Genomic DNA, 16,440 nt, shown 5'->3' on the forward strand with positions numbered 1-16,440 from the left:
ACCTACACAAATGTTTGTTCTACCCCACCAAAGATAACCCACACTTACATAGTACTTTTCATCCAAGCATAACAATGCTTTACAAAGATAAATTAGGATTATCCCCATTGTACAGAATCTGATGCACAAAGAAGCTAAATGACTTTCCCAGAATCACACAGCAAGCCTGCAAGAGAGCTAATAAGAATGGTCTCCTGGAAATTGCAATGCATCTTGCTATATTGTAATAAATTGTGCCTTGGAACTGTAGAAAAAGGTTTGCAGGATCTTACAGAGAAGATGTTTGCAATGTAAAATGCTCATATTTTACAGAGCATACCAGTGAGATAAAAAGGAGTACAGCCTATAAACTACATAGGAATGTTTGGTTTGTGGGCAAAAGCAGCAAACTCCAGTTTTGTGTGGAAGCACTGCCATTGGTCAGTGCTGAACAGAGACAGGTATCCCCTTGTGCTGAGCTAGTACTTTCCTACCATTTCCTCACCAATATGCCTGTTTGTTATGAGATCCATAAAACTGATCTCAGATAGTTAAGGATTGACCATAAATGCATTTGTGGGTTGCATTAGCTGTGATTCTGACAGTGGTTCTCAAGTAGATGAGTCATTTCTGCTTGTCACATTCACCCCATTGCATTATGGAACAGATGGTTTAATGGAGGCATGCCATTCAGTGGCTAACTAGTCAGTAGTTAACTTAGGATGGGTTTTGTATATCCAGTCCCTAGTATATTGCAAATGAGCTTTTTATTTTGGATTGTGACACTATAGTTCTGCTCAAATTTACAGTGGAAATCCTAATAATCTACCTTTGTTACCTGCATAAAAATTATCTGTTACTCACCCTCTAGGGCACCCACCTTTACCAGTTCCTAGGGCTCCAGCAAAAGACACCTAACTTTACTCCTCTGTGGGCTCTGGGCAAACACCTCCCTGTGGACTCAGGGCTTAATCTTTTGTAGGTTTACGGGGTCTTTTCGGAGTGAAAGAGCCCCATACAGTAATATTCTCTATTTATCAACAATCACCAAAACCAGAATGCACACGCTACACATACAATGCTCACCACTCCCAGTAAGACACATGAACTTTTCTTGATGGCCAGTCAGGATCAGGTCCATCTGGGGGACTCCAGTTTCTGCACGGTGTCATTGTCAGAGTGTTGAGGTTTGGCAACTCTGTTCTTGGGGCTGTGTCCTGGAGCTGGTTCCCCCAAAGAACATCCTTTTGGACCCCAGTTTATATATAGTGAAACTTGAGCCTGGCTTTGCTATACTTTAACCAATCATTATACTAAAAATTTTACTAACCAATCCTGGCATTGTAACAAAATTCTCTAACCAATCCTACCCCACCACCTTAATTAATTTACACATGGCAAAATTAATTATGTAACCGACAGAAAAAAATTAAAGAACCGGACAGAGATTATACAGACAAACAATAGGGAAGTGGGGACCATAATGACAAAACAATAAAGAAATGAGGATTTCACAACCACAATTATTGATAAATGATTTCTTGACAGACAGAATGCTATCAAACTAAGTTTTCTTTAACCACCTTAAGATCTGTTTCTTTATCTGGTGATAGTTGGTGCCATTAGGATGGGGTCTCCTTCTTAACAGCCTGATATTACATTGTTTTAATGTAATTTAGATGAAATGTGAGGATATGACTTCCTGCTTCTCAGCTAATGGCTGCTGCTCTTTTAACCTGGCTGCAGACGAAGACCTAGGCTTTAGGCCTTTCAATATGGCTACAGACAAAGGCCTTATCCTTACACTTAGACCAGGTCAAGTTTGGCACCTCTTGATGATTGAAGGCTTTTAATTCAAGCAGGTGGCAGAAGTCTTACAGCAGTCAGTCTTGTACCATGCAGCAGTGCTTACCTTAGATTTAGAAGGTTTTCTGATAACCCCAGACTTCTTGCTGCTTTTATCACAGTTTTCACCATCAGCAGAAACCACAGCTAGCTGCAATGGCAAATGCACGAGGAATGCTTATCCATGGCCATTGTATTCCGAGCCAGTTCTTCTGTAACCCATGGATGGCATTGAATAAAATATAGTGTTTACATTCTGCAGGATAATTCAGGAGGGTAAACAAATAGCATTCACTAAAGCAAAGTCAATATTAACTACATTCACTGTGGTATTAACTGTGTGGCTCTGCAGTGGAAAATGGCCCTTTTTTTTGGTCTGTGTTTAGAATGAGTTATAATTTGCAGATATTTTATTATTCTCTCAAAATGCTAGTCAGATATCCTGTGTCCCTTGAGGTGCTTTTAGATTTCAGGATATTTGTGTTTCTCATTTTCTGTGTGTATTTTAAACACACATTTCCTTAACTTTCCACAGCAAAAGGAGGCAGGTAACACAAGTGCTGCTACATGGCACTGAGAGATTGGGCAACCCTTGGCTTTACAGAAGTTGCAGTTTTGCTAATGTGAAGATCCATAGAAATCCAGCGTTTCAGGCACGATTGATGGGAACACTGAGCCTTGGGATGGCTCTGGGGGATTAGATTGTTGCTTTGGTGGGTGTGGGGGGGAGTGGGGGTGGGAGATGGGAACAGGGAATAGGGGTAAGGAAATTGGAATCATGTTTTGCTAAAAGGGGAAATGGGAACAGGGAATGGGGCTCAGGAAATTGGAATCATGTTTGGCTAAGGGCAGGAATGGGAACAGGGACACAGGTGTAAGGCTCTGTGGTGTCAGAGCTGGGAAGGAGGATACTAAGGAAGGAAACTGAAATCATGCTTGCTGGAAGCTCACCCCAATAAACATCGAATTGTTTGCACCTTTGGACTTCGGGTATTGTTGCTCTCTGTTCATACGAGAAGGACCAGGGAAGTGAGTGGGTGAAGGAATAAGCCCCCTAACAACGATGTTCTTACAGCTTTATATGCTGAAATGCTAAACTGTTTCCTGTGCCATTTACCTCTTCAAGCATGCATATTTGAGCAACTCATTGTGGTCAGGGGATGCTCTCTGTGTTGTTGCCCTCCAGAGCTTCTAAGCCAAAGGATCTCCAGGCTGCCTGACTTGCTTCTCCAGGTCTCACTTCCCATCTTTGAGCTCTCTTGAAGGTGGTTTCAGTATTTCTGTAGGTGACAAGCAGCAGAAGTTTTGATTTCTAGCAGAAATGCTATACAGGGCCTCTCTATTGGTAAAAGCAGACTGTCCCCCTTTTACATTTGAGACTGAGAGCCCTTTTCTCCACTCCATCGCAGAAACTTCAAATGCCCCTGTCCTGCAGAGTTCCTGAGATCTGCAGCAAAAGGGGCAGGGGGAAGGCTCTGCTACTTCTCTCCAATGGACCTTAGGGGCGATGTGTCAGTGGAGCTGCCTTTTTGTGCCCCATAGGAGCCAAATTGCACCCAAATTCTACCTGTGTTCCACCAAAAGACCATCACTCCTGATCTTTGTTTTAAGCTTCTGGCACGAATTTTCTTCTTGACCCTTGTTTTTAGTCTTTTCCCAAATTGTCTGTGTCCTGTGTTTGAGTTATGGCAGGTGGAGAGTTGTCTCTTACGTGTTCCTACCTTGGGCGGATTGAAGGCTTCATCAGGCCAAAAAGGGTCTGCAGTCCAAGGGAGGTAATGGAATCCATCTTTTCCATAATATCAGGAGAAGTGAGAGATGAGGGAGCAGGTTCTAGGACACTGTCTCTTCCTGAATCTCTGTCTTCCTAACAGCTTTCTGGCAGTTTCCAGCACTTCGTTATGTGAAGAAGTACCGCTGGGTGAAACTGTTTTTGTTTAAATAGACCCTGACATTACTATAAACATACCCAGCATGTATTATTTCTGTCGAAGTGTCAGGCATATAGTAGATGGAATCTCTGGGCAGAATATCAATGCCTTGATTTTTTTCCAACCTTCCGTGCAGCATTGAAGAGGGCCACTAGGACTAGCCAGTGGAGATTGAGATATAATTGCTTGCCTAGAGCAGTAATCTCTCGGTTACACCACCTGAATACCAATGAGGACACATGAGACGGAAGGAGGGTGTCAAACAGAATCATGGGGAAGAGAGAGAAATAGAAGTGGAAAGGAGGACAAATGATTAAGAGAAGAGACCAAAAGGCAGAGTGAGGACAATAGACTGTTTTTGTTTGAAGTCTGATACTGGGGAATGATTTGTATTTGTAATGAAATTTTCAGGAGCAAAACACCTTACACAATCAATGATCTAGAAAGAAAATGGGGGAGGGGAAAGTATGCAGATTGATCCAAAGTGCCACTGAAAAGAATACTCCTGGGGTGGGGAGAGAAAGGGAACAGAAGCCAGGATGAGTAACTGGAAATTAGCACATCCCTTTTAGCTTGATTGCTAATGCACCAAGAGTTTTTAATTGAATTCTCTCCTATACTCCTTTTCTCTCAATAATTGACCTCAGTAACTCTTCTTAAGGCAATTTAGCTTTAAGCAACATTAAAACTTGACATCACCTTGCTGTGCAACTGTCTGCTTAGGTGCAGTTTCATCAGCTCTAGCTTCACGGACTTGGTGCAATTCTATGTTATTTCTGAGAAATAGAAATCTAAGGCCAGATCATCCCCCTCCATGATCAGAGGGTTCCAAAGGCAGTTTGGGAGTACAGAATAGCTCTGTGGCATTGTCTCCCCTTCCTTGCATCTTACAAATGTAATCCTGCAAGTGCACTGCATGGCTCAAGCTCTGTATATGAAAAGAGGGCTTGTCTGAAGAATGTTTTCTCCATGGCATCTGTAGAATAAATATAAAATTAGAGAATTAAAGTTAGCTTTAGTTTGGTTAAAGAAATGTAGTGTAAAGAAAGGCCCTAATTAGCAAGTAAAAGAGAGGCCTTGAAAGTAATGAGTTATAAGGCCAGAAGGAATGAAGTAGAGAGGATATCTGGTTCAAAGAATAGCTAATGAAATAAGGGGAAGTTTCTAAAAAGAAGGCCTCTGACTGATAGGGGTGACTGCAGATGGTTTTAAACAAGACAAAGCAAATCTGTCTTAAGAGCTAACATAGACCTTCCCAACCCACATGCTAATGTTATCTCAAAAATTAGGGCCTACGTGAACCCAAGTGCAACAGAAGAACTGTTGGTCAATGAAAAGGAGGGAAAGAGATAGAAAGGAAAGTCTTTGGGGAGAAAGAAGGTTATAAATCTTATCTGGATTAAGGCTAGAAATAAGGGTGAACTGTCTCAAATTGGTTTTTAGCTGGAGTCAGTAGTTGGCCGTGACATCACTTGTTTGTTAAAGGGTATAAAAAAGTAAACTTGGAAAGGGTTCATTGCTGATACCTGCCTGACCAAGTTGGAGCTGACCAATATAGGTCTAAGCATCCCTGAGTTTAGCCCATTTGTAAGTACTTTGATCTAATACTTATCAATGTTTTCAGAGTAGCAGCCGTGTTAGTCTGTATCTGTAAAAGGAAAAGGAGTACTTGTGGCACCTGAGAGACTTATGCTCTAATAACCTTTTTTAGAAAAAAAAGATGCATCCGATGAAGTGAGCTGTAGCTCACGAAAGCTTATGCTCAAATAAATTGGTTAGTCTCTAAGGTGCCACAAGTACTCCTTTTCTTTTTGCGAATACAGACTAACACGGCTGTTACTCTGAAACCAATAACTTTTTAGTCTCTCAGATGCCACAAGTACTACTTTTCTTTTATCAATGTTTTGTTATGAATGTAGTAAATAGCTTATTTAGGTTTTTGGGCATGTTTATAGCAATTATGTAAATACCATTTGGCCTTTGGATTTAATAAAGCAATTTATGGTTAAATTGGTGTCACGATAAAAACCTGCATAAATAATAATCCCAAAAGCATTACTACTTTCTACTCCCCAAAGCTGTGGGGAAGCCTTGCGTAGGCTGACCCTTGGTATCCAGTTGGGGCGCGGGGACTAAACATAGCTGAGAACCTGTTTGAATGCACAATCTCAGCATATTTGGCCCTGGTCCCTACAGATCTTGGTGGACCAACTGCTTTAAAAAAAAAAAAAAAAGAAGAGTCCTTGTGGCACCTTAGAGACAAGCAAATTTATTTGGGCATAAGCTTTCATGAGCTAGAACCCACTTCATCAGATGCATGGAGTGGAAAATACAGTAGCAGTTGTGTGTATATATATACACATAGTACATGAAAAGATTGGACTAGCTTTACCAAGTGCGAGGTCAATCTAATGAGACAATTCAATTAATAGTAGAATACCAAGGGAGGAAAAAATCATTTTTATAGTAGTAATGAGGGTGGCCCATTTCAGGCAGTTGACAAGAAGGTGTGAGTAACAGTAGGAGAAAATTAGTATGGAGAAATTAGTTTTTGTAATGACCCATCAACTCCCAGTCTTTATTCAGGCCTAATTTGATGGTGTCCAGTTTGCAAATTAATTCCAGGTCTGTAGTTTCACGTTGGAGTCTGTTTTTGAAGTTTTTTTGTTGAAGAATTGCCACTTTTAAGTCTGTTATTGAGTAACCAGAGAGGTTGAAGTGGTGTTCTACTGGTTTTTGAACGTTATAATTCCTAATGTCAGATTTGTGTCCATTTATTCTTTTGCGTAGAGATTGTCCGGTTTGGCCAATGTACATGGCAGAGGAGCAACTGCTTTAAGTCACGGTCTCATTCTGGAATAATGCAATGGAAACTCTAAGGCGGAGCTTGCAGCCACTTCTGATGTGGACTGTTCCCATGTAAAGGTTGATCTGGGCTGTAGTTCGTAACATTCAAAATCTGCACTATAGACTCACCCATTTGCCTACTCTGGGTGAATCAGACTTTGGAAGCATGGAGAGGGGAAGGCAGTATGTCGCACCAATATTAGTTGCACCTTCTCACTTCATCTGCTAGGTTGAGGAATTTTTTCTGCGTGCCTCCAGGTAGTGGAGCCTGTGATACCTTCTGAAGTGGTGAGGAGGGGATGTTACCAAACCTGCCCCTTGGTCTCTCCTGGAAAGCCTTGTTGGCTGAAGATTAATTTAAAATTGTTAGGAGTATGAAAAATGCTACACAAATGTTTCTTATTTTACACAAAAGCAAGAAAGCTAGTCTAAGCAAAAGACTGAAGAATATCACTTTTATATACTTTTGCGCTATTAATTTTAGACTCCACTGCAGATAGGCTTTAGTAGGTAGGTTGGGGGGGTGTTGTGAAGAGGATGAGTGTGTATTTGACTTATATCCTGCACATCATGTCCCAAAAGTCTGAAAGGCATAATGGAATGAATGTACTATTACACTATACCTCTCATTTTCACCCCTAGTAATTGTATTGTGTTACCTCACATATATACACAATAGTTAATATCACAACTATTAAAATGAAAATGAAAATAAGAAAGAGGACAAATTGAACTATTGCCGTTTTTGTGATCAGGAGGCAGCTCTAGGAATTTTTATTGTTTTAAAGCCACATACCTGGAAAATGCACCATCACAGTTTGTTATATTATTGTAGAGTCACTTTTGTATTGGGAACATTTTTATTGGGTTTGTTAGTAAAGAATCAATGAATAAGCAGTTGCATTCACTGTGCAAAATGACACCTGATAGCAAGATGGTGCAAAAGTCTCAGCTGTACAATCCAATAACATGTTTTATTTTTATGAACTCTTTATGAGCCCAAATTTAGGTACTAATTCAAAAACAAAATAAACAGTACAATTTATTTTCTTCCCTAGAAGAGTATTAAGAGTGTGACAAATATAAAAGATAAGAGAATACAGTAGGGTTGAGGAATCAATATAGTCAGTCCTATGCTGGAGTGAAAGAACTTATTTACAATAATATACCTACAAACTAGCAAGTTTCCCAAACAAGGCAAATTTAAACAATTATTTCCATATCAAGCACAAGATATTGAAGTGAGCTTGAGGAGGAATTCAAACTGTAACTTAAAGATGCCTCTGATAAGGCTTTCAGAGAGTTTATTTAGCCTGGTGGGACAGGGAGCTTGGTTAAAAGGGGAACTACCATCAGTCATGTGGAGTTTTGGTGGTCAGTTTTGGTGCTGCTATAAGAAATGTTTAAAATTATGCAGAGTCATGCTGTTGTTTCTCTCTTACAGCTCAAAACCACAGTGACACCCAAGTGTTCTTCTACCTGTGGATTGTCTTCTATTTAATCAGCTCCTGCTACACTCTTATTTGGGACCTGAAGATGGACTGGGGTCTCTTTGACAAGAATGCTGGTGAAAATACCTTCCTTCGGGAAGAGATCGTCTACCCACAGAAAGTGAGTACACAGCCTTTTGTCATTTTGGGGAGGGTCTGCCAATGTTTTAACAAAACACTTGGGATTAAAGGCACATTCTGATTGGTTGCTGGAGTGTCTTAAATGCAGTGTGTCAGAAGTTCTGACAGTATAATCTGTCCATTACCAAAGAGACAGTCCCATCTTTTTTATGATTATTGAAAGCCATAGGTGCTGACTCTGGAAAAAATCACAGGAAAAAAATTAAAGGGTGCTTAGCACCCACTGGCAGCCAGCTTCTCCCTTCCCCTTCCTCCACAGTGTCTCCCGCCCACCAGCGACCCTGCCGATCAACTCCTTCCCCTTCCTCCCAGTGCCTACCACCTGCCGCAGTCAGCTGTTTCGCAGTATGCTGGAGGTGCTGGGGGGAACACACTTAGGGGAGAGGATGGAAATGGGCGGGAAGGGGCAGGGTGGGGACTTGGGAGAAGTACTGGGGGGTTGGAGTCTGGGGCAGAGCAGGGGCGGGAAGAGGTGGAACAGGGTGGGGGCTTAGGGGAAGGGGGCAGCTGGATGCAAGGCCCAGACCCGGAGGAAGCCAGTGCCCTACAGAGACCAAAAAAGTAATACCCATTGTGATGGGTTCAGTCACAGAGACCCCCTTGGGACTGTCACCTGATGTGCTGACATTACCTCTGAGCCCGTTTTCCCTGCCAGCTTGGGACTTCCAGAACCCTGTCTTGTTGAGCCAGACACGCTAGCCTGCTGCAACACAGACCCAGGGTCTGGTCCGTGCCCCCAAAGCTGCAGGCTTAACTAAAAAGAGCTCAGCAGGTTACCTCTCCAGCACCCAGACACCCAGTTCCAAATGGGAACCAAACCCCAAATCTGTTTTACTCAGTATGAAGCTTATTCAGGGTAAATTCATAAATTGTCTGCCCTCTATAACACTGATAGAGAGATATGCTTAGCTGTTTGCTCCCCCAGTGGTTGCAGACGTGTATTTCACTCAGGTGTGCATGGGCCCAGCACACTGAAGCTGGAGAATTGTGCTTAGCGGTATCCATCAGGACCTAAACTTGCCTTTTAATTTCATCTTGTTGATCCTTGTTATATTCCCAGTTATACCATCCTAAGTAATTCCTTTCTCGTTAATGTTTACACCCTTCAGTTATTTGTAGATGGTTGCCCCCTTTCCTCCCACTATTGAAAAGCAGAGGCAGGAAGACATAAAAGGTCTTGTGACAAAGTTCCTCCTCTACCTTGGTGGATCTTGTGCTTATTGGCGGATTTGCTCGCCTTGGAGCTTCACAGCAGCCCTGAGTTTGGCCATTTTCATGAACCCACAATCCAGGTCAACTCCTCCTGTGTCTGACCAGGAGTTGGGAGGTTTTGGGGGGAACCTGGGCCTGCCCTCTACTCTGGGTTCCAGCCCAGGGACCTGTGGTATGCAGCTGTTTAGAGTGCCTCCTGGAACAGTTGTGCAACAGCTACAGCTCCCTGGGCTTCTTCCCCATGGCCTCCTCCCAACACCTTCTTTATCCTCACCATAGGACCTTCCTCCTGGTGTCTGATGATGCTTGTACTCCTCAGTCCTCCAACAGTCCGCGTTCTCACTCTCAGCTCCTAGCGCCTCTTGCTCCCAGCTCCTCACACACACACCACAAACTGAAGTGAGCTTTTTAAATCCAGGTGCCCTGATTAGCCTGCCTTAATTGATTCTAGCAGCTTCTTGATTGGCTGCAGGTGTTCTAATCAGCCTGTCAGTCTTAATTGTCTCCAGAAGGTTCCTGATTGTTCTGAAACCTTCCCTGTTCCCTTACCCAGGGAAAAGGGACCTGCTTAACCTGGGGCTAATATATCTGCCTTTGATCACTCTTCTGTAGCCCTCTGGCCTGGAGAGAGGAGGAGGGAGAGGGCTGCTGCTCCTAGGCCCTGGGCTCTCCCTGCTGCTACTGCTGTTGCTGCTCCAGCTGCTCCCCTGGCTGGGCCAGAAACCATCCCCCTTCTTTGCTACCTGGTGGCTGGCCGGCTGCTGGACCCCCCCACCCTCAGGTGCTGCTACTGCTCCAACTGCAGCTCCCTTGCGGGGGGGCCTGCTGGCCCGCTCCCCAGAACGGGGGAGTGAGGGGCCCCAGCCATTGCTGCTGCAGACACAACCATCATCACCACCTGTGAGGGGTCCTATCTGCCTGCCTGGCCACCGGGCTGCTGCCTGGAGCTGCTGCTGCCTTTGCTGCCTGGGAGCTGCTGGACCCCGAAGGAGGAGGGGAAGAAGCTATCTGCTGCTGGGGGAGCGCACAGGGACTCTGCAGACCACTGTGGAGGGGGCCTTAAGGCTGAGTAACTTTTGAACTGTGCTCTTGTGGTGAGGGTTTTGAGTGTGTTTGTGGGGACATGGGGTGTGGCGTGGAGCCTGCCCCCCCAAGTCCATCCGTGTGTCCCCCCAATCCCCCACCACCACTGTCGTCGCTGCCCCCTCCACCACCCCCAGTGGACACTTACTATCTGCCTCAAGCTCCTGCCTCTGGGACTCTGCTGCTTGCTTGGCTGGCCGTGCCATTTCTCCACCTTTTTGGGCCTGAAGCAGCAGCCAGCCCATACTGACTCTTTTGTGCAAGCGCACGTGAGCGCACATGCCCCCACCCCCTTAAACTGACCACCTTCAGCAAGCCCTCAGCTTTGTCCCTTGCTACCTGCCCCATTTTGCCCCTTGCAGCCTTTTGCCCCCCCCCCTTTTACCCCAGCACCTTGCTAGCTTCAGTTTGTTTGCCTGCCTCGCCGTTTTCCCTCTGCGGCTTTTGTTTGTTTGCCCCGCCCCAGCCTCTGTTGCTAGCCCCTTGGTTCCCTGTCCTGCCTCCAGCCTGGTTCTCCCCCTCTCCCCACGTGGTTCCCCTGCCCTGATTGGCCCCTTACTCAGTGTGCCCATGCCCCCTCCCATGTGCTTGTGCTCTTCCCCGTTTGAGTTTGCCCCGTCTCACTGCACCCCCCTAATGTTATGATCCCCCTCCCCTAGTGCAGCTAGAGGAGCCAGATTCCCATCCTGAGTCAGTGGCTGCCCCCCACGAACACTTGATAGCCCCCCTGTCCAGCCCACCCCTTTTGACGCCCTCCTCCCCTGCCTGCAGCCTAGCGGGGAGGAGTGGTCGACCTGTCTCCCCCTTCCCCTCCTCTCTGTGGTGTTTTTCCCTCCCTCCCTGCTCATTATGGTGGGGGACACAGTGGGTGGGGCTCCTCCAGCAGCCCCAGCTGCCCCTCCCCCACCTGACCCTCCATTACCCCCACAAGCCTCTACCTCAACCGCCGCTGCCAAACCACCTGCCACCGCCCCCGCTGGGGTGCTGGCAGTGGCAGGCACCGGGGTGACCTCCGCTGCTGCCACGTCCCTCGCCCCCTCAGATTCGGGGGGAGCCCCCCCAGCCGGCAGGAAGGGCCAGGGTAAGAAGAAGGGGAAGGGCCCTGCTAAAAAGACCAGGCCCTCCATGGCAGGGGCACCCCCACTGCCACGGCCCCACCACTATCCATGGCGTCCCTCCCTGCTGTTCCCTCCACCAGCTCTGTGGGTGCCCCTCCCCCGGCACCCAGGGCATACGCCCAGGTGGCAGCAGCCCCCCCGCCTGCCGCTACGCCATCTCTCCCACCCACCGCCTCCGCTACCATCTATAGCGGCTGGGACCCCTTTCCCACCATGACCAGGAAGCACGACGTCCGTTGCCTCCTGGTGCCCACGTCACCCCATGTGGAGACCTATGTGCAGGCGTTGGCAAGGGTGGTGGGGCCCACGGCCATTGTGGCAGCCTCCAAAATGTATGGCAAGGTCGTTGTCGTCTTAGCATCGGAGGCCGCCGCCCAGGAGGCGGTGGAGAAGGGCCTGGCAGCGGGGGCGGGGTTTGTCCCCCTGGAGCTGCTAGAGGACCTGGGCGTCCGCCCGGTCCTGACCTCTGTCCCTCCCTTTCTTCCCTATGCCGCCCTGTTACCTGCCCTCTCTACCCTCGGGAAACCCATCTCCTTTGTCAGCCCTTTCCCGTTGGGCTGCAAAGACCCCGCCTTCCATCACATCCTCTCGTTCCGCCAGCAAGTGCAGCTTCTACCACCGGCGGCGGCATGTGACAGAGGTGCTCTAGGGGTCATTCCTGGTTCCCTACCAGGGGGCCCATTACCGGGTGCATTATTCCACAGGGGAGGCCCGGTGCTATCTCTGCTGGGCGATGGGGCACGTCTGGAGGGACTGCCCCCTGGCCCGGCAAGGGGGGGCAACTGGGACTCCCAAGCCCCAGCAGGGTGCCGGCCCTGTCATTGCCGGTGCCCCAGGCTGCCCGGCGCCGCCCCTCCTCCTTCTCAGTCCACCAGTGCTCCCACTCGGGCCCAAGGGGTACTTCCCCCAGCACGCCCAGACGAGTGGGAGAGCCCTGCCTCTGCTGCCTGCAATCTGGCGGGACCCCTAGAGGAGGGTGCAGCAGGGATACCGCCAAGCATGGGAGAGTGCCCCCCCCAGGGGGAATCTTCCCTCCCTCATGCCGCCCCACCGCAGCCTCCCACAGTCCCTGAGCTATCGCCCCTGCCCTCCGACCCAACCCCTGTTAGCTGGCCCCCAGATGATGCCATGGAGGGCTGGGCCCTAGTCCAGGGGAAGCGGGGCAAGCGAAAAGCTCGAGCTCCGCTCCTTTCCACTGATACGGAAGCCGACCAGAAAGGGGGGCACCGATGCCGAGCCTTCTGCCTTGCCCGCAGATGCGTTCCATCCACCAGTACTGGCTGGGGAAGGCTTGGCAGCACGGGAGAGCAGTACCACGCCTCCATTGGAGTCCCTCCCCTCCAAGGCCCCGATGGAGCCCCTGTGAGCCCCGAGGCGAGCGTCGCTTCAGGCACTGGTGGGGAGAACTCCGGGGTGGTGGAAGGAGAGCTCCCTTCTATCTACGAGGAGACCGAGGCCCTGGGTCTGACCATGGTCACCCAGGGGGAGGACGACCCTCTGCCAGCGGGCCTCGATCTGAGCGACCTCACCCCGGCCCCCCCTTCTCCATGCTCCCTCCCCCTAACTGCTGTTTCCGCTCCCACCTCCGAGGGTTCCCTGGGCTCCTCCATCTGCCTGGCCGTGGGTGGCACCCTGCTGTTGGCTGCTGAGCCTATCGAGGTGACGGCCAGTGCCATGCGGCTGGGACCCGAGCCCCACGCGATGTCCCTCGTGGGTGTGGGGCAACCGACCTCCTTCCTGGGCGGGGACCCCACTGAAGACTGTCCACCTTTCAATGCCGTGGCTACTACGCTGGCCATCGAGCCAGAGCCCGGCATCACGGAGGGCCCCCTTCCCTCCCTCCAGATCCCTGAGCTTGCCCGAGAGGGGCCATTTTCCAGCGGCCTGGCTACTGGGGCCCAGGATCCTGCCTCTGCCCCTCTCCCTGATTCTGCTCCCGACCCCTGCCCTGCTCCTACATTGGATCCCTGCCCTGCCCCTGATGCCAACCCTGTCCCTATGCCCTCCACCTCCCGTGATGCCATTGCCACCCCCGGGGCCGTCATTTCCTCACTCCCAGAGGATAGCCCCCAGGGAGCGGCCTCTGTCTTTCCCTGTCCCTACTCACCAGGGGCTTCTATCTTCCCTCCGCCACCCCCACTTGAGCCAGGGTTTGAGGGAAGCCGCATGGCGCCAGCCCATCAGGCGCCACGTCAGGGCTGTGTCGTGGGTCCCTCCAAAGGATAGCCAGGGGCTAGTGACCCCGGCCCCCCATACACTGTAAGAGGAGCTGCGGGAGTTCCTTGAGGACGTCCATGGCTCCCATAACAAGGTGCAGCTCGCTCTCCAGCGATGGGGGGACTCCATCAAATCCTCCGGGCCTCAAGGGCCCTCATGGGGGAGGGTAAAAGGACCAGGAAGCAGGCCACCGTGGCCTACCAGCGGGTCCGCTACTTCCGTGACTCCTTACTCACCTACGGGGTAGGTCACGGATTGTTGCGCGGTCCGTTGGGAGCTGCAAGCGTCCCTGCCGGCGAGGATCCCCCCCCAGCCCTCCTCATGGCACCTCTCACCATCGCAACATTGAACACCCAGGGCTGTAGGATGGGTCTCCGCAGGTGCCAGGTGCTCTCCTTCCTTCGGGAGGGGGGTACTCAGTGGTTTTCCTGTAGGAGACCCATATGGATCTGGCTGCCGAAGACAACTGGCGGCTGGACTGGGGGGACAGGGTCTACTTTAGCCATCTCACAGTTCGTAGAGCTGGAGTGGCGACCCTGTTCTCCCCCGGCCTACAGCCCGAGGTGCTGGGGGTTGCTGAGGCTGTGCCGGGCTGCCTGCTGCACCTCCGGGCCCGTATGGAGGGGCTCGTGGTCAACCTTGTTAACGTCTATGCCCCGACTTTGGGCCCGGAGCAGCTGCGTTTCTTTCAGCAGGCGTCTGCCTTCCTCGGCACCTTGGATCCTCGCTAGTGCCTGGTCCTGGGCGGGGACTTTAATACTGCCCTCGAGGAGCGGGACCACTCAGGGACCGAGCAGTGCCCGGCTGCAGCGGACGTCTTCCGGGAGATAGTAGACCATCACTCCCTGGTGGACGTCTGGCGCAACCGCCACCTGGACGACGTCTCAATGTTCACCTTTGTCCGGGTGGAGGCCCATCGGTCGCACCACTCCTGGTTGGACTGCATTTATTTATCACACTTCTACTTTTCACGGGCCCACTTCTCCAGCATTCGGCCAGCCCCGTTCTCCGATCATCATTTAGCCACAGTGACAGCCTCTCTCTGCGCAGAGAGGCCTGGGCCGGCCTATTGGCATTTTAACAACAGCTTGTTGGAGGAGTGGGCTTCGTGGCGTCCTTCCGGGAGTTCTGGCTGGCCTGGCGAGGGCAGTGGCGTGCCTTTCTCTCGACACGGCGGTGGTGGGACCTGGGGAAGGTGCGCGCCTGGCTCTTCTGCCATGACTACACCCGGGGCGCCAGCCAACGGAGGGATGCGGCAATAGGGCAGTTGGAACGGGAGGTCTTAGAGCTGGAGAGGCATCTGGCCGCCAGCCGCGAGGATCCATCCCTCTGCGGGGCGTGCCGGAAGAAGCGGGAGGAGCTCCAGGCCCTCGAGGACAATCAGGCCCAGGGTGCCTTTGTTCGATCCTGCATCCGCCTCCTTCGGGAGATGGATCACGGCTCCCGCTTCTTCTACGCCCTGGAGAAAAAGAGGGGGGCCAAGAAACACGTCACCTGCCTCCTAGCAGAGGACGGCACCCCGCTCACGGATCCGGTGGAGATGTGCGGGAGGGCCAGGGCCTTCTACGCAGGCCTTTTCTCCCCAGACCTGACCGATCCTAACACTTGCGGAGTGCTCTGGGACGAATTCCCGACAGTCTGCACGGGTGACCGAGACTGGCTAGAGCTGCCTCTCACTCTGGCCGAGTTCTCAGAAGCCCTCCGCCGCATGCCCACCAATAAATCTCCAGGCATGGACGGGCTGACCGTGGAGTTCTACCGCGTGTTCTGGGACATCCTCCGCCCAGACCTAGTCACCGTCTGGGCCGAGTCTTTGCAGAGCGGGGTCCTCCCTCTTTCGTGCTGTGCTCACCTTATTGCCGAAGAAGGGGGACCTCTGCGATTTACAAAATTGGCGTATTGTCTCGCTCCTCAGCACAGACTACAATGTTGTAGCGAAAGCCATCTTGCTGCGGCTAGGGTCCATGCAGGCGGACGTGGTCCACCCAGACCAGACCTACACCGTCCTGGGCCACACCATCTTCGACAACCTGTATCTGGCCCGGCATCTCTTGGAACTCGGGTGGAGGGATGGTCTGTCGTTCACCCTCCTGTCCCTGGATCAGGAGAAGGCTTTCGACAGGGTGGACTACGGGTATCTTCTGAGCACTCTGCGAGCGTTTGGCTTCCGACCCCAGTTTGTGGGTTTCCTCCAGGTGCTGTACGCCTCCGCAGAGTGTCTGGTCAGGCTCAACTGGACCCTGACCAAACCGGTCAGCTTCGGGCGAGGAGTATGGCAGGGGTGCCGTACTCCCGGGCCAGCTGTACGCTGTGGCGATCAAGCCCTTCCTCTGCCTCCTCCGCAGGAGGTTGACGGGTTTGGTGCTGCGGGAGCCGGAGCTGAGGCTGGTCCTGTCGGCATACGCTGATGATGTGCTCCTTGTGGTCCAGGACCCCGGCGACTTGGTGCGGGGTGGAGGCTTGCCAGGCCATCTACTAGGCAGCCTCCTCCGCCCAAGTCAACTGGGTCAAGAGCTCTGGCTTGGTGGTAGGAGACTGGTGGCAGGTGAGCTCCCTCCCACCCGTGCTTCAAGGCCA

General features: G+C 50.7%; 1 protein-coding gene across 2 annotated transcripts in view; it reads left to right on the forward strand.

The window, feature by feature from the left end:
- XPR1 (xenotropic and polytropic retrovirus receptor 1) overlaps nt 1-16,440 on the forward strand; it is a 254,134-nt gene that overhangs the window by 223,395 nt on the left and 14,299 nt on the right. For both annotated transcript variants that reach the window (XM_077824124.1, XM_077824125.1), the window contains exon 12: nt 8,047-8,213. In XM_077824124.1, coding sequence (XP_077680250.1) covers nt 8,047-8,213 — 167 coding nt within the window. The remainder of the gene's footprint in view (nt 1-8,046; nt 8,214-16,440) is intronic.

The sequence above is a fragment of the Eretmochelys imbricata genome, chromosome 8 (genome assembly GCF_965152235.1).
Source record: "Eretmochelys imbricata isolate rEreImb1 chromosome 8, rEreImb1.hap1, whole genome shotgun sequence".
In the NCBI taxonomy this organism is placed as follows: domain Eukaryota; kingdom Metazoa; phylum Chordata; order Testudines; family Cheloniidae; genus Eretmochelys; species Eretmochelys imbricata.